The following is a 24345-nucleotide window of genomic DNA, read 5'->3' on the forward strand; positions in this document are numbered from 1 at the left end:
ACGTTGCGAAGCACTTGGTTTACACGCGCGACTCAGCAGTAGCTGCAGCCAGCAGTAGCTGCAGCAGGTAGCGTTGATGGTTGAGTAGCTTACATCACAATCACGGGGACACAACTCTGGCCTGTTGCAGACATCAATTCGGGGCACGAGGCTTTCTCGCGAGGACGCTTCCTCTCACGGCCACACTCATTCGTTGGCCCGCAACACCTTCATACACAGAGGAGCGCAGAGCTTGGGCAATGGTTGCCGACGCCTGGCTGCCCTCCCGTCTGTCTGCGTGGTTTCCTCTCGAGTCGTTCCCCACTCGTCGCGAGTGAAGTGACTATACCGCCGACGTTATTGTTTTTGTTGTTATTGTTGTTCGACCATACTTCACCACGCTGGTCAGTGCGGGTTGGTGAATGCGGGGGAGGACGGGGGGGGGGGAGGACGGGGGGGGGCAGCATTGGCTTCAAAATTCAGTCGCCGCTGATGGGAATCGAACGCAGCTGGTCGGGGTTTGTAGCACAGTGTGCTAACCACTGCGCCACCGCTCCCCTTCCTAAATACATGCGTTTATAAGACAGAGTGCCACTCTCTGTCTCTGGGCCTCGGGCAGGGGAATTTGCACAGTAAGGCTATTAAGAGTGCTTTGGTCTGGCTAAATGAGATTTAATTGATTTGCAATTAAGCTTCATGTGCCTAGAGTTGGTAATCTGATTTAGCTAATGGATAGTTACTGAGCGAAGCTTGTGATGGAGAGATTCATTGTCATAGCAACGTAGAATTTACACAATTGCCTCAAGTTTTTTCTCATGTGGATGAGCATTCCACTAACCCGGCCACCAACTCAACCACGAACTCACTCATCGATCAACGGAACCACCAACTCAACCACTAATCCTGACCACAAACCAAAATATGACGGTGACTACCACCTCAACTACCAACCCAATCATCAACTCAACCATCAACTCAACCAACCGATACAACCACCAATCGATCCACCACCTCAACCACCGGATGAGCAGCAACATGGAGCAGACACGACGCACGTAACAACACGAACGAAACGACAGAAACAGACAATGCAAATGAGTTAAACAATAGACACGAGACAGAACCAAACAGACAATGCAAATGAGTTAAACAATACAAACGAGACAGAACCAAACAGACAATGCAAATGAGTTAAACAATAGAAACGAGACAGAACCAAACAGACAATGCAAATGAGTTAAACAATACAAACGAGACAGAACCAAACAGACAATGCAAATGAGTTAAACAATAGAAACGAGACAGAACCAAACAGACAATGGAAATGAATTAAACAATACAAACGAGACAGAACCAAACAGACAATGCAAATGAGTTAAACAATAGAAACGAGACAGAACTAAACAGACAATGCAAATGAGTTAAACAATAGAAACGAGACAGAACCAAACAGACAATGCAAACAAGTTAAACAATACAAACGAGACAGAACCAAACAGACAATGCAAATGAGCTAAACAATACAAACGAGACAGAACCAAACAGACAATGCAAATGAGCTAAACAATAGAAACGAGACAGAACCAAACAGACAATGCAAATGAGCTAAACAATATAAACGAGACAGAACCAAACAGACAATGCAAATGAGTTAAACAATAGAAACGAGACAGAACCAAACAGACAATGCCAATGAGTTAAACAATAGAAACGAGACAGAACCAAACAGACAATGCCAATGAGTTAAAAAATACATACGAGACAGAACCAAACAGACAATGCAAATGAGTTAAACAATACAAACGAGACAGAACCAAACAGACAATGCAAATGAGCTAAACAATACAAATGAGACAGAACCAAACAGACAATGCAAATGAGATAAACAATACAAACGAGACAGAACCAAACAGACAATGCAAATGAGCTAAACAATACAAACGAGACAGAACCAAACAGACAATGCAAACGAGTTAAACAATAGAAACGAGACAGAACCAAACAGACAATGCAAATGAGCTAAACAATACAAACGAGACAGAACCAAACAGACAATGCAAATGAGCTAAACAATAGAAACGAGGCAGAACCAAACAGACAATGCAAATGAGCTAAACAATACAAACGAGACATAACCAAACAGACAATGCAAATGAGTTAAACAATACAAACGAGACAGAACCAAACAGACAATGCCAATGAGTTAAACAATAGAAACGAGACAGAACCAAACAGACAATGTAAATGAGTTAAACAATAGAAACGAGACAGAACCAAACAGACAATGCCAATGAGTTAAACAATAGAAACGAGACAGAACCAAACAGACAATGCAAATGAGTTAAACAATACAAACGAGACAGAACCAAACAGACAATGCAAATGAGTTAAACAATACAAACGAGACAGAACCAAACAGACAATGCAATGAGATAAACAATACCAACGAGACAGAACCAAACAGACAATGCAAATGAGATAAACAATACCAACGAGACAGAACCAAACAGACAATGCAATCGAGTTAAACAATACAAACGAGACAGAACCAAAAAGACTATGCAGATGAGTTAAACAATAGAAACGAGACAGAACCAAACAGACAATGCAAACGAGTTAAACAATAGAAACGAGACAGAACCAAACAGACAATGCCAATGAGTTAAACAATACAAATGAGACAGAACCATACAGACAATGCAAATGAGTTAAACAATACAAACGAGACAGAACCAAACAGACAATGCAATGAGATAAACAATACCAACGAGACAGAACCAAACAGACAATGCAAATGAGATAAACAATACCAACGAGACAGAACCAAACAGACAATGCAATCGAGTTAAACAATACAAACGAGACAGAACCAAAAAGACTATGCAGATGAGTTAAACAATAGAAACGAGACAGAACCAAACAGACAATGCAAACGAGTTAAACAATAGAAACGAGACAGAACCAAACAGACAATGCAAATTAGTAAAACAATACAAACGAGACAGAACCAAACAGACAATGCAAACGAGTTAAACAATACACACGAGACAGAACCAAACAGACAATGCAAATGAGCTAAACAATACAAACGAGACAGAACCAAACAGACAATGCAAATTAGTTAAACAATACAAACGAGACAGAACCAACAGACAATGCAGATGAGTTAAACAATAGAAACGAGACAGAACCAAACAGACAATGCAAATGAGTTAAACAATACAAACGAGACAGAACCAAACAGACAATGCAGATGAGTTAAACAATACAGACGAGACAGAACCAAACAGACAATGCAAATGAGTTAAACAATAGAAACGAGACAGAACCAAACAGACAATGTAAATGAGTTAAACAATAGAAACGAGACAGAACCAAACAGACAATGCCAATGAGTTAAACAATAGAAACGAGACAGAACCAAACAGACAATGCAAATGAGTTAAACAATACATACGAGACAGAACCAAACAGACAATGCCAATGAGTTAAACAATACAAACGAGACAGAACCAAACAGACAATGCAAATGAGATAAACAATACCAACGAGACAGAACCAAACAGACAATGCAAATGAGATAAACAATACCAACGAGACAGAACCAAACAGACAATGCAATCGAGTTAAACAATACAAACGAGACAGAACCAAAAAGACTATGCAGATGAGTTAAACAATAGAAACGAGACAGAACCAAACAGACAATGCAAACGAGTTAAACAATAGAAATGAGACAGAACCAAACAGACAATGCAAATTAGTAAAACAATACAAACGAGACAGAACCAAACAGACAATGCAAACGAGTTAAACAATACACACGAGACAGAACCAAACAGACAATGCAAATTAGCTAAACAATACAAACGAAACAGAACCAAACAGACAATGCAAATTAGTTAAACAATACAAACGAGACAGAACCAACAGACAATGCAGATGAGTTAAACAATAGAAACGAGACAGAACCAAACAGACAATGCAAATGAGTTAAACAATACAAACGAGACAGAACCAAACAGACAATGCAGATGAGTTAAACAATACAGACGAGACAGAACCAAACGGACAATGCAAATGAGTTAAACAATAGAAACGAGACAGAACCAAACAGACAATGCAAATGAGTTAAACAATACAAACGAAGCAGAACCAAACAGACAATGCAGATGAGTTAAACAATAGAAACGAGACAGAACCAAACAGACAATGCAAATGAGTTAAACAATAGAACGAGACAGAACCAAACAAACAATGCAGATGAGTTAAACAATAGAAACGAGACAGAACCAAACAGACAATGTAAATGAGTTAAACAATAGAAACGAGACAGAACCAAACAGACAATGTAAATGAGTTAAACAATAGAAACGAGACAGAACCAAACAGACAATGCAGATGAGTTAAACAATAGAAACGAGAGAGAACACACAAGGGACACGCACCACAACAGACGGCTGCCTACGCGACAGACGTAAACAACACAAACCACACAGCAGGACAAACGAGACGGACAGCCGTGGGTCAGTCTCGCCGTTCGGAGAGACTGACAACAACAACAGCAACAACAACAGCAACAACAACAAAGCAGTCACGAGCAACAATCGCGCTCCGAAAAGGTCGCGCGAACGAGAGAGAGAGAAAGAGCGGGAGAGACGCTACGAGCGGGATAATTACAACGACGACCTTTCCTTAATGACCTCAATAGCCGCCGCTAAGAGAGGGGAGAGAGCCCGGGGGAGGAGGGGGAGCGAGAGGTGGGGAGGGGGGGCTCTAAACGTCCTGATCCATCTTGCTCCACTGCCCACACTACCACCACCACCCCCCCCCTCCACCACTGACCCCCCCACCAACCCCCGAGTTTAATGACCGTGAAATGCATGTCCCAGCAAAATCTCGCGGTATATTGTCGCGTGATGTTGTCGGCGGGGGGTGAGTGATTAGCGGGGAGATAATGACCAAATTAGCCCCAACGCACCCCATCTCGTCGGATCCCTGAAGCAGCTAAGCAGGGTTGAGTGGCGGGGGAAGGGCGGAGAGCGGTGGCGCAGTGGTTAGCGCACTGCTCTGCGAACCGGGCGGATCTTGACTCACTCACGGCCAACGACGCTGACGATTATCTGAAACGACCCTGGGCCTCCCCTAGGTCGACTCGGCCTCAGATGCGGTGTGCAAAGATCGCCACTGGGGAGACAAAGGCGGCCGGGCGTGTCACTGGCAGCCATCCCCCTCCCCACCCCGTCGCGTGCCACAGTGCCGGCCTAAACAGGTGCTACTCGCTAACAACACTTTCCCCGAACAGTCTGTTAAGGCTACACGGGTGATCTTTGTCTTTGTGTCTCCGTGTGCCTGCAAGTCAGAGCCAATCCCTCCCACCAAGCGCCCACGTCGTAGTAACAAAGGAAAGCAGAACCCCTGTTCGGTTTCGATGTCCCCGTGCCTCATCAGCAGCGCGTAGCCCGTTTGTGGAATGGGACCGATCCCCTTACCCTGCGTGGCCGCTTGAGGTGGTCCCCGTTGAGGGACATGCAGACCCCGTGGGGGGGGTCCCGGACATCGCCGCTCCACGCCTCCACGTCGCCGTCATCGGGGTGCCTTGCGCGCGGGGGACACATGGAGACACAGAGAGAGGGAGACACGGGGAGACAGAGAGAGAGGCGGGGACACGGGGAGACACAGAGAGAGACGCGGGGACACAGAGAGAGGGACACACGGAGACACAGAGAGAGGGAGACACGGGGAGACAGAGAGAGAGAGAGACGTGGGGACACACGGAGACACACAGAGAGGGAGACACACGGAGACACAGAGAGAGGCGGGGACACGGGGAGACAGAGAGAGAGACGCGGGGACACAGAGAGAGGGACACACGGAGACACAGAGAGAGGGAGACACGGGGAGACAGAGAGAGGGAGACACGGGGGGACAGAGAGAGACGCGGGGACACAGGGAGACACAGAGAGAGGGAGACACGGGGAGACACAGAGAGAGGGAGACACACGGAGACACAGAGAGAGGGAGACACACGGAGACACAGAGAGAGGGAGACACAGGGAGACAGAGAGAGAGGCGGGGACACACGGAGACACAGAGAGAGGGAGACACGGGGAGACAGAGAGAGGGACGAGGGGTTATAAAGAGACAGCATGGAGACAGAGGAAGCACCACAGGGACACGTCGTGGTGGAGTCGGCTGATGCACACCGCTGACATAGCCACGTGACCACCCCCCGGCCTCACCTGCCGCTCGAGTCCCCGCGCCCGGGCCGCTCGGCCGGGGGCGGCGTAGCAGGCGGGGAGCCGACGCGGGGCGCTGAGAAGGACGACGGCGGCTGTGGCTGCTGCTGCTGTGGCTGCTGTGGCTGCTGCTGCTGCTGCGGCGGCGGCGGCGAGCGCGGTGGCGGGGCCGGCAGCCCCATGCGGTGGCGCTTGGCGCTGATGCGCGCCGCGCGGTAGATGCGGTAGTACATGACGAGCATGACGGCGGTGGGGAGGTAGAATGCAACGGCGGTGGAGTAGAAGGTGTAGCCCAGGTCCTGGCTGATGAGGCACACGCGCTCGCCCCGTACGTTCTGCGCCCAGCCGAAGAGCGGCGGCAGGGTGATGGAGGCGGAGAGGAGCCACACGCCCAGCACCATCTTAGCCATGAGCCGCCCGTCCTGCCGGACCGGGTAGGTGAGCGGCCGCGTGATCCCTAGGTACCTGGGGTGCGGGTAACGGACGCAAGGCGCGCGTGGATGCGACGGCGAGACACGGGCAGAGGTCTCACGCTGGGACCAGCAGCCTGGGGTAGGGGGTTCTCAGCGCTGCTCGAGGACACCGAGCGGGTGGTCATGGGTCAACACCACGCCCGGTCGCCTTTTAAGGCTGAGTCGACCCAGGGGAAGCCCGGGGGCTAACGTCGCTGATGTTGGCCGTGAGAGGGACTCGGCTGGCCGGGTTCGTAGCGCAGCGCGCTAATCATTGCGCCACCGCTCTCCCGGGTCGCGCGCGCGCGCGTGTGTGTGCACAAACGCAGACACCAGCACGCACACACAGGCTACTCACGCACACACAGGTACCCACGCACACACAGGTACCAACGCACACACAGGCTACTCACGCACACACAGGTACCCACGCACACACAGGTACCCACGCACACACAGGCTACTCACGCACACACAGGTACCCACGCACACACAGGTACCCACGCACACACAGGCTACTCACGCACACACAGGTACCCACGCACACACAGGTACCCACGCACACACAGGCTACTCACGCACACACAGGTACCCACGCACACACAGGTACCCACGCACACACAGGCTACTCACGCACACACAGGTACCCACGCACACACAGGTACCCACGCACACACAGGTACCCACGCACACACAGGTACCCACGCACACACAGGCTACTCACGCACACACGGGTACCCACGCACACACGGGTACCCACGCACACACAGGTACCCGCGCACACACAGGTACCCACGTACACACAGGTACCCACGCACACACAGGTACCCACGCACACACAGGCTACTCACGCGCACACAGGAACCCACGCACACACAGGTACCCACGCACACACAGGTACCCACGCACACACAGGTTCCACACACAGGTACCCACGCACACACAGGTTCCCACGCACACAGGTACCCACGCACACACAGGTTCCCACGCACACACAGGTTCCCACGCACACACAGGTACCCACGCACACACAGGTTCCCACGCACACACAGGTACCCAAGCACACACAGGTTCCACACACAGGTACCCACGCACACACAGGTTCCCACGCACACACAGGTACCCACGCACACACAGGTACCCACGCACACACAGGTTCCCACGCACACACAGGTACCCACGCACACACAAGAACCCACGCACACACAGGCTACTCACGCACACACAGGTACCCACGCACACACAGGTTCCCACGCACACAGGTACCCACGCACACACAGGTTCCCACGCACACACAGGTTCCCACGCACACACAGGTACCCACGCACACACAGGTTCCCACGCACACACAGGTACCCAAGCACACACAGGTTCCACACACAGGTACCCACGCACACACAGGTTCCCACGCACACACAGGTACCCACGCACACACAGGTACCCACGCACACACAGGTTCCCACGCACACACAGGTACCCACGCACACACAAGAACCCACGCACACACAGGCTACTCACGCACACACAGGTACCCACGCACACACAGGTACCCACGCACACACAGGTTCCCATGCACACACAGATACCCACGTACACACAAGTACCCACGCACACACAAGTACCCACGCACACACAGGTACCCACGCACACACAGGCTACTCACGCACACACAGGTTCCACACACAGGTACCCACGCACACACAGGTTCCCACGCACACACAGGTACCCACGCACACACAGGTACCCACGCACAGGTTCCCACGCACACACAGGTACCCACGCACACACAGGTACCCACGCACACACAGGTTCCCACGCACACACAGGTACCCACGCACACACAGGTACCCACGCACACACAGGTACCCACGCACACACAGGTACGCACACACAGGTACCCACGCACACACAGGTACCCACGCACAGGTTCCCACGCACACACAGGTACCCACGCACACACAGGTACCCACGCACACACAGGTACCCACGCACACACAGGTACTCACGCACACACAGGTACCCACTCACACACAGGTACGCACACACAGGTACCCACGCACACACAGGTACCCACGCACACACAGGTACCCACACACAGGTTCCACACACAGGTACCCACGCACACACAGGTACCCACGCACACACAGGTACCCACGCACACACAGGTACCCACGCACACACAGGTTCCACACACAGGTACCCACGCACACACAGGTTCCCACGCACACACAGGTACCCACACACAGGTTCCCACGCACACACAGGTACCCACGCACACACAGGTACCCACGCACACGCCATCCACGTTCGTGCGATCCCCGCTCCGCACTGCAGTTCACAGCTGGCGTCGCCCAGGGGAGACAGTGACGTCATCTGCTGCGATGTTTGGTGTTTGAATGTCGTAGTCGTCATCATTGTTGTTGTTGTTGTGATTTAAAAAAAATATAAGTTCGACCAAAACGAGACGATGTCGACACTGGTGGTGGTGATGGTCGTGTTGGTGATGGTGGTGTTGGTGGTGATGGTGGTGATGGTGGTGTTGGTGGTGTTGGTGGTGTTGGTGGTGTTGGTGGTGATGGTGGTGATGGTCGTGTTGGTGATGGTGGTGTTGGTGGTGATGGTGGTGATGGTCGTGTTGGTGTTGGTGGTGTTGGTGGTGATGGTGGTGATGGTCGTGTTGGTGATGGTGGTGTTGGTGGTGATGGTGGTGATGGTCGTGTTGGTGATGGTGATGTTGGTGATGATGGTGGTGATGGTCGTGTTGGTGTTGGTGGTGTTGGTGGTGATGGTGGTGATGGTCGTGTTGGTGATGGTCGTGATGGTGGTGATGGTGGTGATGGTCGTGTTGGTGATGTTGGTGGTGATGGTGGTGATGGTCGTGTTGGTGTTGGTGGTGTTGGTGGTGATGGTGGTGATGGTCGTGTTGGTGATGGTCGTGATGGTGATGGTGGTGATGGTCGTGTTGGTGATGGTCGTGATGGTGGTGATGGTGGTGGTGATAGTGACCATGGCGCTGTTGCTGCTGCCCCTTGAGTGTAAACACGTCCACGGTCCCATTAAAATGTTCTCCGCCAACGTCCCATCCGCCCATCAGCACTGGCTGTGGTGACACCCCAGCCGGCGCTCTCCCATGCGAGTGACCCCTGACCCACACAGAAGAAAGGGGGCAGCACCCCCCGCCCCCATTCCAGTGCCGGATTATCCTCGTAGCAAAAGTAGCTACATATGTAGTAGCTATGTAGTACATATGTAGTAGCTATGTAGTACATATGTAGTAGCTATGTAGTACATATGTAGTAGCTATGTAGTACATATGTAGTACATATGTAGTAGCTATGTAGTAGCTATGTAGTACATATGTAGTAGCTATGTAGTACATATGTAGTAGTTATGTAGTAGCTATGTAGTACATATGTAGTACATATGTAGTAGCTACATGTGTAGTAGTTATGTAGTACATATGTAGTAGTTATGTAGTACATATGTAGTAGCTATGTAGTAGTTATGTAGTACATATGTAGTAGCTACATGTGTAGTAGCTATGTGGTAGTTATGTAGTACATATGTAGTAGCTACATGTGTAGTAGCAATGTAGTAGTTATGTAGTACATATGTAGTAGTTATGTAGTAGCTATGTAGTAGTTATGTAGTACATATGTAGTAGTTATGTAGTACATATGTAGTACATATGTAGTAGCTATGTAGTACATATGTAGTAGCTATGTAGTAGTTATGTAGTACATATGTCGTAGTTATGTAGTACATATGTAGTACATATGTAGTAGCTATGTAGTCCATATGTAGTAGCTATGTAGTACATATGTAGTACATATGTAGTTGCAATGTAGTACATATGTAGTAGCTACATATGTAGTAGCTATGTAGTACATATGTAGTACATATATAGTAGCTATGTAGTACATATGTAGTAGCTACACGTGTAGTAGCTACGGGCCCCGCACTTTCAAGGGCCCCGCGCTAAACGCTTTCAAGCTATCAATTCCAGTTCGTTGATTCTGCACTTGCTCTATTACTATAGTACTATACCGCCTTCAACTTTTATGAACGACTGGGTGTTTAAGGTTAGCGATTTGTCGTGTTATCTGGCTGTATAGCAAATTAAAAAATACAATTACTTTACTATGCAGATAAAAACATTTGTGTTTTAATATTTATTTTTTCATTTAGGGCCCCTTTATAACATTGCTACAGGCTCCGCACTCGCACTGCCCCCTCCTCCCCTCCCTCGCCCCCCCCCCTTCATCACCCACCCACTCACCTCTCGCCCCCCCCCCTTCCTCACCCACCCACTCACCTCTCGCCCCCCCCCCCTTCATCCCCCACTCACTCACTCACCTCTCACCCCCCCCTTTCATCACCACCCACTCACCTCTCCCTCCCCCCTTCATCACCACGCACTCACCTCTCGCTCCCCTCTTCATCACCCACTCACTCACCTCTCGCCCCCCCCTTCATCCCCCACCCACTCACCTCTCCCTCCCCCCTTCATCACCACCCACTCACCTCTCGCCCCCCCCCCTTCATCCCCCACCCACTCACCTCTCGCCCCCCCCCCCCTTCATCCCCCACCCACTCACCTCTCGCCCCCCCCCCTTCACCCCCCACCCACTCACCCACCTGTCCACGCTGATGACGCACAGCGTGAGGATGGACGCCGTGCAGCACGTGACGTCGAGCGCGATGAACACGTTGCAGAAGGCGCGGCCGAACATCCACTCGCCGCCCACGAGGTCGGTGACGAGGACGAAGGGCATCACGGCGAAGGCCACGGAGAGGTCGGCGGCCGCCAGCGAGACGAGCAGGTAGTTGGAGGGCTGCCGCAGCTTCTTGACGGCGCACACCGAGAGGATGACGAGGAGGTTGCCCGCGATGGTGAGCGCAGTGATCGTGGCGAGCACGAGGCCGATGAGGACGCGCGCGGCCAGGCCGTACAGAAGCACCTGGTCGGGGCAAGCGGGGCCCCGGCCGGCCTCGGACGTCGCGTTGGCCGGGTCGGCCGCCGGGTAGCCGCCGGGGTTGGAGGGACGCGACGGGATGAGGGAGGCAGCGACGGAGGAGGAGGAGGCGGCTGCGGCGGTGAAACTCGAGTTCAATTCCAGCACCATGGCGCTGCGGATAGCGGGAGTGAGAAGTTGGACCGGGATGTGGTGGGGGGACGGGGGGTGAAACGTCGGACGTGGTGCCGAGGCGTACACGCGGCACAACCGCGAACAGCGGTGTGGGAGGGACGTGGAGGTTAATGCCCCGTACTGTTTCTCTCTCTTAACCACAGGGCGTCGCGTGATGTCCCTTAACAGTCGACGTGGTGGAGTCTTTAACTCTGCGTGCGCGTCCTCTCATCGAATCCACGCGCTCCTCTTTCTGTCTCGCAGCGTCATTCCAAGCATGCATCTCGCGCTCCCTCCTCTCTCTCTCGCTCTCTCTGCACGGTTCTTTTTCTGCAGCTGTCAGCGTTTTGTTCCACGCCTTCCTCAATGTGCGTGCCTCTGACCACGCTACAGCAGGGACTGTGCACTCGTCACCGACAGAGGTCAGAGACGATGAGCCGGTGACGCTGAGATGCTGATTTCGAATTCGGGATTCAATCGCCTGTGGCTAAATTTGGGGTCTCAAGTGTGGTGAGCTACCTGATGGGTCTCAACCCGCCCTGCATACAAAAAAAACATCCCATCGAATATGGCTTTGACTGTCATGCTCTCGTTTCGCAGGGCGGGTGGGAAAGTGCTGCCGCTTCGACTGTCCGTGGGTGGATCAGAGGCCACGCAGGAACGGGTTCTCATGGGTGGCTCAGTGATAGCCACTTCCGTGGGCCGGAGAGTTGCCCCGCTCCACTGGAGAGTTCTCCAATGGACTCCTCTCGTGTGATGACGACGCTATGTTGGAAACACAATCAGAATAAAATTGAAAAATGTAAAAAAATCGAAAATAAATTATAAAAACCCGAAGTACCCGTAAGAAAACATTAACGCTCCACGCAGGCACGCAGAGTGCAACACAACAACCCGACAACCCATTTGCTGCACGACCCCTCTGAGAGGCACACCCACGGCAGGCCGCAATCTCACACCGTGCCGGAATCTCTGCGTGATCCACCAACCCCGCCGCCGTCTCGCCTGATCACAGGCGCACGCGTGCACCGTCACATTACATCGTGTATCACCCCACACCTCCATCCCCCACCTCGTCCCTCACCATCACGGGTTTGTTGACACGCATCTCTGCAGAACGCGGATTATGAATCCACACAGGAGACATCTCTCTCTCTCTCGCTCCCCCTCTCTCTCCCTCTCTGTTTCGCTCTCTCTTTTTTACGATCAGAGGAAACAAGAAGGTGCTCGGTGTAGTCGGCACTTTGCTTCGTTCATCATTTCGTTGTTTTAGTTTTTTCAATGCTTTGCTTCATGTGCCCCCCCCCCCCCCCGTTTAAATAAAATATTTCACGAAAGATTTCACGCTCTGCTCTCCTTACCCCTTCCCTCTCTCTACCCCCTCTCTCTACCCCCTCTCTCTCTCTACCCCCTCTCTCTACCCCCTCTCTCTCTCTACCCCCCCTCTCTCTCTACCCCCTCTCTCTACCCTTTCTCTCTACCCCCTCTCTCTACCCCCTCTCTCTACCCCCTCTCTCTACCCCCTCTCTCTACCCCCTCTCTCCCGACTCTATGTCTATGTTCCCCCTGTTTTTTGTCATTTTATTTGACGACACGTGCTGCATCTGCACCCAGCCCTCCTCGCAGTCCTACGGCCTCCGACGGTAGCTCAGATCATTCGCTCTCTCCCTTGCTCCCTCTCTCTCTTGCTCCCTCCCTCTTGCTCCCTCTTGCTCCCTCTTGCTCCCTCTCCCTTGCTCCCTCTCTCTCTCGCTCCCTCTCTCTTGTTCCCTCTTGCTCCCTCTCTCTTGCTCCCTTTCTCTTGCTCCCTCTCTCTCCCTCTCTCTTGCTCTCTCTTGCTCCCTCTCGCTCCCTCTCTCCCTCCCTCTCCCTCTCTCTCGCTCCCTCTCGCTCTCTCTCTATCTCTCTCTTGCTCCCTCTTGCTCTCTCTTGCTCCCTCCCTCTTGCTCCCTCGCTCCCTCTCGCTCTCTTGCTCCCTCCCTCTTGCTCCCTCTTGCTCCCTCTCTCTTGCTCCCTCGCTCCCTCTCGCTCCCTCTCTCCCTCCCTCTCGCTCTCTCTCTCTCCACGTGAAGTGCGCACAATGAGATGCGCTCGCTATTAATAACGACGACGACGGCGGCGGCGGCGGAACACGTGGGCGCACGACGACGTCGTCTGCGCGTACTTTGCAGCCGGTCTTGTGCTCGCCCCTTTTCCATCCCCCGGGGGTCTGCGCCACGCTGCGCGGATGTCACGTCGGGGATTAGCAACGCGAATAAGGAGGATCATGTAACAAAGAATAAGTTATAAATATGGAAAGAAAAATCCACGTTCAAAGAGGCGGAATGGAGGATGTGCACCCTTGGAATGATTTTGAGACAGAGAGAGAGAGGGGGACACGTGGATTATAGAATATACACTCGGATAGAGATATCACCTTGCTCTTCATGCAGCAGTGGATGCACGCTTGGGACTCACACCGAGAGACAGACACAGAGAGAGAGAGAGAAAGAGGAGCACGTGGATTCGAGAATGTACGCAGGGTTAAATAATTGTATTCCGATCGTGGGCTTGAGCAGGACGCGTCACCGCCAGACGAGATGTCGTCCGCTGGTCAAGGAATAAAAATAACGGGGCAGCCAGCAAGCGATGGAACTCGTTCCAAGACGCCCTCCACCGAGGAGACGGAGCGGTCAAAATCGCCTCGCGTGCAGTGCAAGGTGCTGGCGTGGGTTGTTAGATCCTAGGATCGCGAGGGATGGCAAGCGGCTTGTTGAGGCCTTCATCCAGCAGTGAATAGACCATGGCTGATGATGAAGCAGATGATGATAACGCCGATCGGGGACCGCACTGAAGCCGTCACCTATCGAGAACCCCGGGGTCACCACCCTGGCGCAGATGACGAGACGCGGACTCAAACCCAGGTTGTGTCTGTCAGCGGCTGCTGGCTCGCAATCTGCGACACGGCCATCGTGAACAGTGACCCTCCCCCCTCCCCCCGCTCCCCACCAGTGTACCTGGAGGCCTCTTTAGCTTATGGAGTTTTGATGAACGACGTCCACCACTCTGGGAGCATAGAGAGTTTAAATAGAGTGTCGAGTCACGAGTAATGTTGTCTCTGCTAGCTTAGACACTCGAATCGATTTCCTGACCACGGGGAAAATAAAAAAAAACTTGCTGATGTGGGGGGGGGGGGGGGGGCGGGGGTGGAGTTCAGCCCCCACTCCTTCCCCCTTATCGTACACCACCAATAACCTAATGACATCATCATTAATTAACGCTGGCCAATAATTATCCGTGCTGACGTCAACACGGGCAATATTTGCCTTCGTTATTTAGATGTTTAAGTGATGGCAATGAACGAGCTCCCGGCGCGCGGTTCTCGCCACGTGGGCACTTCGTGCCACGCGCCATGGGAGAGGCAGCGACTTCTGATCCGGGCCAGAAGCTCCCGCAAGCGCCGGACAATCATCGCTGCTGCTGCTGGTTCACACAGCACAAAGTGGGCCCAAGTTGGACTCCTGCTGCTGCTGCTGCTGGTTCACACAGCACAAAGTGGGCCCCAGTTGGACTCCTGCTGCTGCTGCTGTTGCTTCACACAGCACAAAGTGGGCCCAAGTTGGACTCCTGCTGCTGCTGCTGCAGTCTGTATTTGAGGATAAGGCTCCGAGTTTCCTCCTCGCCGCTGCATCGGGGATATCATTCCGAGTGAAGCAGCAGTCCGGGGTTGATTGATGACCCAGCACTCCGCTGATTCGCTCCACTCACTCGCTCATTCACTCAACGGCGGTCAGTCGCCTTCTTATCACTGCCTTATCGCTACGACTGCTACCACCGTGCTTCCTGTGGCTGGGAATTTCACTCGTTGATTCGTTCACCAGTGTTGAGAACTCGCACTGACTGTGCCGTCTCATCCACCAGACTGTGTCCAACCGCCGCACTGCGGGGCACAACAACACTCACCCACTCACTCACCCACCCACTCACTCAACCACTCACCCACTCATTCACCCACTCACTCACCTACTCACTCACCTATTCAACCACTCACCCACTCACTCACTCAACCACTCACCCACTCATTCACCCACTCACTCACTCAACCACCCACTCACTCACCTACTCACTCACCCACTCACTCAACCACTCACCCACTTATTCACTCACCTACTCACTCACTCACCCACCCACTCACTCAACCACTCACCCACTCACTCACGCACTCACTCCACCACTCACCCACTCACCCACTCACTCACTCACTCACCTACTCACTCACCTACTCAACCACTCACCCACTCACCCACTCACTCACTCAACCACCTACTCACTCAAACACTCACCCACTCACTCACCCACTCACTCACCTACTCACTCACTCACCCACTAACTCAACCACTCACCTACTCACTCACGCACTCACCCACCCACTCACTCAACCACTCACCCACTCACCCACCCACTCACCTACTCACTCACCTACTCACTCAACCACTCACCCACTCACTCACCCACTCAACCACCTACTCACTCAACCACTCACCCACTCACTCACCCACTCACTCACCTACTCACTCACCTACTCAACCACTCACCCACTCACTCAACCACCTACTCACTCAACCACTCACCCACTCACTCACCCACTCACTCACCTCCTCACTCACTCACCCACTCACTCAACTACTCACCTACTCACTCACTCACCCACCCACTCACTCAACCACTCACTCACTCACCCACCCACTCACCTACTCACTCACCTACTCACTCAACCACTCACCCACTCACGCAACCACCCAGTCACTCAACCACTCACCCACTTACCCACTCACTCACCTACTCACTCACCCACTCACCCACTCACTCACCCACTCACCCACTCATTCACTCACCTACTCACTCACTCACCCACTTACTCACTCAATCACTCACCTACTCACTCACCCACTCACTCAAACACTCACCCACTCACTCACCCACTCACTCACCCACTCACCTATTCACTCACTCACTCACTCACCCACTCACTCACTCACTCACCCACTTAATCACCTACTCACTCACCCACTCGCTCAATCACTTACCCACTCACTCATCTACTCACTCGCCCACTCACTCACTCACTCAACCACTCACCCACTCATCCACTCATTCACTCATCTCCTCACTCACCCACTCACTTACTCAACCACTCACCCACTCACTAACTCACCATTTACTCCTCACTAACCTATTCACTCACTCAGTCACTCCTCACTAATCTATTCACTCACTCACTCACTCCTCACTAACCTATTCACTCACTCACTTACTCCTCACTAACCTATTCACTCACGCACTCACTCGCCACACTGAAGGCCGCCTCACTTCTCTCTCTCTCTCTGCGTCTTCCCTCGCACTGCCCCACTTTGGAATTGCCTCCTCTCATCATCGTCATCATCATCATCACCACTTTCTCCTTCCCCCCGAAGCTCGCATACGAACACTAACATTGCTCAATTCAAAGTAACGCGTGAAAAGAGTGCCGTCTGTTGCTGGCCGCTCGGCGTTTCGGCTCTTTGGGCGCTGTGCTTGAGACAACGTGTTACACAAAAAGAAACACGTGGTAGAGGCGCGTGTGGGTGGCTGGTGCAGAGTTGGGTTCTCAAATCACTTTAAAGGCAGTCGCTAAGTGTCCCCTTTGCACCTCTCAGGGATCTGACAGCCGTCGAGAGAGAGATAGAGAGAGGTGGGCGTGACAGGGATGAGGAGATAAGAGTCGAAGTGTCAGACTGGGATCTTCGAATTAGACTTGGGCGCCTTGTGGCGTTCATAATGGCCATGTCGCAGACTCCGAGATCCCGCGGCGAGATGTTAATGACCTCGCCTGGCATGCAGGTCGTCGTGTGTTCGATCCCGACCCTGACGCCTGTTGCTGTTTAATGTTTGAGTTTGCGGCGTCTCTCTCCCCGCGATCGCGTGGATTTTTCCCCTCCACATTTAAAACGTGCTTTTAGAGTGTGCTTGACATTTCCCCATGATAGGCCACTTCGTTGAGCTATCATTTGTGATGGCCAGGTCGCTTCTGAATGAAAAAAACAAATATATATAGCTCAGTGAGCCTGGTGAAATATTTTTTGTTTTAGTTTTAGGATCTGAGAAGACACGTGGTCATTGTGAACCCGCTGAACCACCCGGCCACCTGTAAAGTTGAAACTGACGGACCCACCACGAGTCGAGGAGTTCCCGTGACAGCTGTCAGCGCTGGCTGAGATTCGTCGCTGGCTGCTGCAATGGGCTCTGAGCCTTGATTGACGTGAGGTTGAGCGTGAAGGAAGACTAAAGGAGTAGGACTCTTCTTATCTCGCCGTGTGCTCAAGGGCAAAGTCAAGGGCCAAGCTGTGAATAGTTTAAATTGCGTTGAGGTGGCGCATGGACTTTCAAAATCACTCACCACCACCACCTCCACAAATGTGGGGCTTTTGGGGCGAGTGCTGTGAGCGAGCGCCTATGAAGGCCGGTGGGTGGCCAACACCACGCCCGGCCGCCTTTGTATCCCTAGTGGTGATATTTACACACTGCACCAGGTATCCACTTGAGGCTGAGTCGACCTAGTGGAGGCCCAGGACCGGTTCAGTTAACCCTTGTTGGTGTTGGCCGCGAGCGGGGATAGAACTCGGGACAGCAGGTTCGTAGCGCTTACCACTACCCCACCGCTACCCCCACACTAGGAACTCAAACACACACGGACTCACACAGCAACAACAACAACAACCACACACAATGGGCCACAGTGCCTCCAACACTTGCCAATCTGTGTCAATCTGTCCGCTGTTGTTATTCGCGGCTGGGAGCGCCGCTGATGTGCCGCGTCCCAGTGCCGATGACAACTCGCCCAGTGCCGGTGCTACTCACACGAGATAATTTTCCCCAACAGTCTGTTGCAAGCTATACGGGGGGGGGGGGGGGATTTTCGTATTTGTGTTGCTGGCCACTCAGTGCGTAAAACTTGATGCGATATACGAACCGCTCCCGACAACGATTCCCCGCATAGCGTTTGAAATAGACTGTTGGGGCGAGCGCTGTTCGCGGGCTACGCAGCACCTCTGCAGGCCGGCACACGAAGGGGCGGGTGGCCAGCACCACGCTCGTGTACACTCTGCATCCCTGCCCGCAAGTCCAAGTACACATTGTTTTGAGGGGGGCTATGTGGGGTTGGGGTTCAGGGGGGGGGGGGGGGGGGGCTATTGACCTGAGGCCGCGCGCTCTGCGTCTGCGCTCGGCTCTTTGCGTTTGGGGAGCGGTGGCGCAGCGGTTAGCGCACTGTGACGCTACGCAACTGCCCGTGCTAAGTTCGATGAGCCGGGCCGAGGCGAGCTCACGAACTAACGACGCGAGTGGAGGCGGCGTTGTATCCCGATCGGTCGCTGATGTCCATATTAAACCCCCGTTGCTTGTTATCCTCTACGACTATTCTTACGTGTGGCAATGCTTACCGACCTCCACCAACCCAACAAGCCATCGAAGAGTGGGGAGAGGGGGTTGGGGGGGGTTATTCAGCAGTGGATTGAGAATGGGCAGTGTACGTTGTTGTCACTCTCATTCACTCTCATTCACTTTTATTCACACTCATTCACTCACACTCGCTCTCACACTCACTCTCTATCTCACACTCACTTTCATTCACTCTCTCACTCACTCTCATTCACTCTCATTCACTCACACTCGCTCTCACACTCACTCTCTATCTCACACTCACTCTCATTCACTCTCTCACTCTCATTCACTCACATTCGCTCTCACACTCACTCTCTATCTCACACTCACTCTCATTCACCCTCTCACTCACTCTCATTCACTCACACTCACTCTCTCACTCACACTCACTCTCATTCACTCTCATTCACTCACACTCACTCTCTCACTCACACTCACTCTCTCACTCACACTCACTCTCATTTACTCTCATTCACTCACACTCACTCTCTCACTCACACTTTCTCACTCACTCACATTCACTCTTATTCACTCTCTCATTCACTCTCTCACTCTCATTCACTCTCATTCACTCACGCTCACTCTCACACTCACTCACCCTCAATCGCACACTCACTCACTCTCACCCACTCGTATTCTCACTCTAACGCTCACTCACTCACACTCAACATCACACTCAACATCACAGTCAACATCACACTCACTCACACTCAACATCACGCTCACTCACTCACACTCACTCACTCGAACGCTCACTCACTCACACTCAATATCACACTCAACATCACACTCACTCACTCATACTCAACATCACACTCACTCAATATCACACTCAACATCACACTCACTCACTCATACTCAACATCACACTCACTCAACATCACACTCAACATCACACTCAACATCACGCTCACTCACACTCAACATCACACTCACTTACACTCAACATCACACTAAACATCACACTCAACATCACACTCACTTACACTCAACATCACACTAAACATCACACTCAACATCACGCTCACTCACTCACAACATCACACTCAACATCACACTCACTCTAACGCTCACTCACTCACACTCAACATCACACTCACTCACTCAACATCACACTCACTCACTCAACATCACACTCACTCACACTCAACATCACGCTCACTCACTCACACTCAACATCACACTCAACATCACACTCACTGACACTCAACATCACACTCAACATCACGCTCACTCACACTCAACATCACACTCACTTACACTCAACATCACACTAAACATCACACTCAACATCACACTCACTTACACTCAACATCACACTAAACATCACACTCAACATCACGCTCACTCACTCACAACATCACACTCAACATCACACTCACTCTAACGCTCACTCACTCACACTCAACATCACACTCACTCACTCAACATCACACTCACTCACTCAACATCACACTCACTCACACTCAACATCACGCTCACTCACTCACACTCAACATCACACTCAACATCACACTCACTGACACTCAACATCACACTCAACATCACACTCACTCACACTCAACATCACACAACATCACACTCAATATCACGCTCACTCACTCACAGTCAACATCACACTCACTCACTCACACTCATCATCACACTCAACATCACACTCACTCACACTCAACATCACACTCAACATCACGCTCACTCACTCACACTGACTCTAACGCTCACTCGCTCACACTCAACATCACACTCAACATCACACTCACTCACTTACACTCAACATCACACTCGCTCTCAAGCTCACTCACTCACACTCAACATCACACTCACTCTAACGCTCACGCACCCACACTCAACATCACACTCACTCACACTCAACATCACACTCACTCACAATCAACATCACACTCAACATCACACTCAACATCACACTCACTCACACTCAACATCACACTCACTCACTCACACTCAACATCACACTCAACATCACACTCAACATCACACTCAACATCACACTCACTCACACTCAACATCACACTCAACATCACACTCAACATCACACTCAACATCACGCTCACTCCCTCACACTCAACATCACACTCACTCACTCACACTCAACATCACACTCAACATCACACTCACTCACACTCAACATCACACTCACTCACTCACACTCAACATCACACTCAACATCACACTCACTCACACTCAACATCACACTCACTCACAATCAACATCACACTCAACATCACACTCAACATCACACTCACTCACACTCAACATCACACTCACTCACTCACACTCAACATCACACTCAACATCACACTCAACATCACACTCACTCACTCACACTCAACATCACACTCAACATCACACTCAACATCACGCTCACTCACTCACACTCACCATCACACTCACTCTAACGCTCACTCGCTCGCACACTCACAAATGTGTCCACTCAGTCTACGGGGGGCCCAGGACCTGCAGTACTGGTGTCATTGCCACGACGTGGGTCTGGCAGACGTGCTCGCAGCGCAAGTGCGCTAACCACCGCGCCACCGCTCCCCACACACACATATATACATTCCCTGTATAGCCTTAACACACTGTTGTGTGGAAGTGTTGTTAGCCTAACACACACATGCAAACAGACACTCACAATGTATCACGGAGACACACACTCTGCACTACAACTTAACGAATAAATCGTTGGGCATTTTTAGATACAAAAATGTTAAATATTTTTTTTTATGGAACTCCAGTGACTGCTTACCTGGAGAGTCCGGTTCGATGTCGGGTCTTTAGCTGCTGCTGCTGCTGGTCGTGGTGGTGGCGCTCTGGGTCCAATCTCGCAACGGTGCCGGGAATTCACACTCGCTCACACTCGCTCACACCTTGACATTCACACTCACGCTCACGTCCATCCATAGCGACGCTCACTCACTCACGCAAATACTCACAAAGCGCACTCATCATACACACGATCATACACACACGTAGACAAAGATCCCTCATAGAGTCTTAACACACACACTCGCACGGTCACTCTCTCACACACTAACACACCCACTAACACACTCACATGCTCACTCACTCAGACACACGCACACTCACTCAAACACGCACTCACACACACTCACTCACACTGATACACTCACTCACACACTCACTGAAACACGCACTCACTCACACACACTCACACGCACATTCACTCACACACACTCACACGCTCACTCACACTGATACACCCACTCACACACTCACTGAAACACGCACTCACACACTCTCTCACACACTGACACACTCACACACACTCACTCAAACACAAACTCAGTCACACGCACTCACTCACACCCACTCACACCCACTCACAGACACACACCCACTCACACATTCCACGACTCCCAAGGCTTCTTCATTGACGTCTTCCTCAGCCCAAACGTCCCCTCTTACTGCGCGGATCTCTCCGTCTTCTGCACGTCGCGTGCATCTCTCACGCCAGGAGGTAAACTAATAAATAATCTTATCTCAAGGTGTAACACACTCGCTCACTGGACCCTGACAACTATCGCTCCGGACGCGACATCCTCGAACGAGGTTGATGAGTGGAGAGTTCAGTTGATGGAGGTGGTGGTGGGAAGGGCACTTTGTGGGTGTGTGCTGGCAGTGGTGGGGTTTAGACTCTGAGACAAATGCTAGGGTGGAACCCCGCCCCTAACACCCCCCCGCCCCCCCCAAACCTGGGCCCCCCACCAAGCAACGTGCACCTTGGCATGGGAGCTCTCTCTGTCTCTCTCGTGTTCTCTCTCTCTCTCGTGCTCTAGCTCGTGCTCTCTCTCGTGCTCTCTCTCTCGTGCTCTCTCTCTCTCTCGCTCTCTCTCTCTCGTGCCCTCTCTCGTGCTCTCTCTCTCGCTCTCTCGCTCTAGTGCTCTCTCTCTCTCGTGCTCTCTCCCTGTCTCGTGCTCGCTTTCGTGCTCTCTCTCGTGCTCTCTCTCTCTCGCTCTCTCTCTCTCTCTTGTGCTCTCTCTCTCTCGTGTTCTCTCTCTCTTGTGCTCTCCCTCTCTCTCTATCTCTCGCTCTCTATCTCGTGCTCTCTCTCTCTCTCTCGTGCTCTCTCGCTCTAGCTCGTGCTCTCTCTCTCTCTCTCGTGCTCTCTCTCTCTCTCGTGTTCTCTCTCTCTCTCGCTCTCTCTCGTGCTCTCTCTCTCGTGCTCTATCTCTCGTGCTCTCTCTCTCTCTCGTGCTCTCTCTCTCTCTCGTGCTCTCTCTCGTACTCTCTCTCTCGTGCTCTCTCTCTCGTGCTCTCTCTCTCTCGCTCTCTCTCTCGTACTTTCTCTCTCTCGTGCTCTCTCTCTCTCGCTCTCTCTCTCTCTCTCGTGCTCTCTCTCTCGTGCTCTCTCTCTCGTGCTCTCTCTCTCGTGCTCTCTCTCTCGTGCGGTCCCACTCTCCTCGTCTCGTGCAACCTCCCCACTCCCACATCAATCTCTTGCGACCGCCCTCACCTCCGACGTCACAAGAGCGAACGATGAATAAATGAATATATTAACTAGGTCTCGTTTGAGGCTGCTAAAGCACGGACAGCCAGGATTGCTGTTGTTGAGCGAGTTTGTCTTTCTTTCTTATATATAGCTCACATTAAAAGTATTATTTTTTATAGCCACGTCCTGCACGGCGTGACGGTTCTCTTAATTGTGATTCTTAAATGTGCCACCGTTAGTTTTGATGTCAGGGTCAGTGACACTTCACTCTGCGCTGGTGCCTCCGTTTGGCTGGGCGAAACGGGAGCGGCGCTCGGCTTTGCCCGATCCTGGCCAGCCCGCTCAGCAAATTCAGTCGACGAGTCAATTCGTTAATTGCGTGGAGCGGTGGCGCGAGTGGTGAGCGCGACTGCGCTACGAACCTGGGTCAGGAGTCGCGGCTCACGGCTATGATCGTGTGGCTCCACCAGCCCCATCGCAATCCGATGCTGGAGTTGATACTCGGCACATCAACGTGGGCCATACGCGGACGAAGTTGGGGGGGGGAGTGATAATCTGGACTGCCCCTGTGCGAGACCACGGCGAACCGACAAACCCAGCGCTGATGACCAGCGCGG

General features: G+C 52.1%; 1 protein-coding gene across 1 annotated transcript in view; it reads right to left on the reverse strand.

Annotated features, from left to right (window-relative positions):
• HTR7 (5-hydroxytryptamine receptor 7) overlaps positions 1-22949 on the reverse strand; it is a 32896-nt gene extending 9947 nt beyond the window's left edge. The window contains exons 1-4 of the mRNA XM_032952445.2: positions 22025-22949; positions 11309-11800; positions 6222-6683; positions 5472-5577 (exon numbers count right to left, since the gene is read on the reverse strand). Coding sequence (XP_032808336.2) covers positions 5472-5577; positions 6222-6683; positions 11309-11796 — 1056 coding nt within the window. The 5' untranslated portion in view covers positions 11797-11800; positions 22025-22949. The remainder of the gene's footprint in view (positions 1-5471; positions 5578-6221; positions 6684-11308; positions 11801-22024) is intronic.
• Positions 22950-24345: the final 1396 nt, after the last annotated feature.

The sequence above is a fragment of the Petromyzon marinus genome, chromosome 11 (assembly GCF_048934315.1).
Source record: "Petromyzon marinus isolate PM22_M1 ecotype Great Lakes invasive population chromosome 11, UKy_Petmar_22M1.pri1.0, whole genome shotgun sequence".
Classification (NCBI taxonomy): Eukaryota; Metazoa; Chordata; class Hyperoartia; order Petromyzontiformes; family Petromyzontidae; genus Petromyzon; species Petromyzon marinus.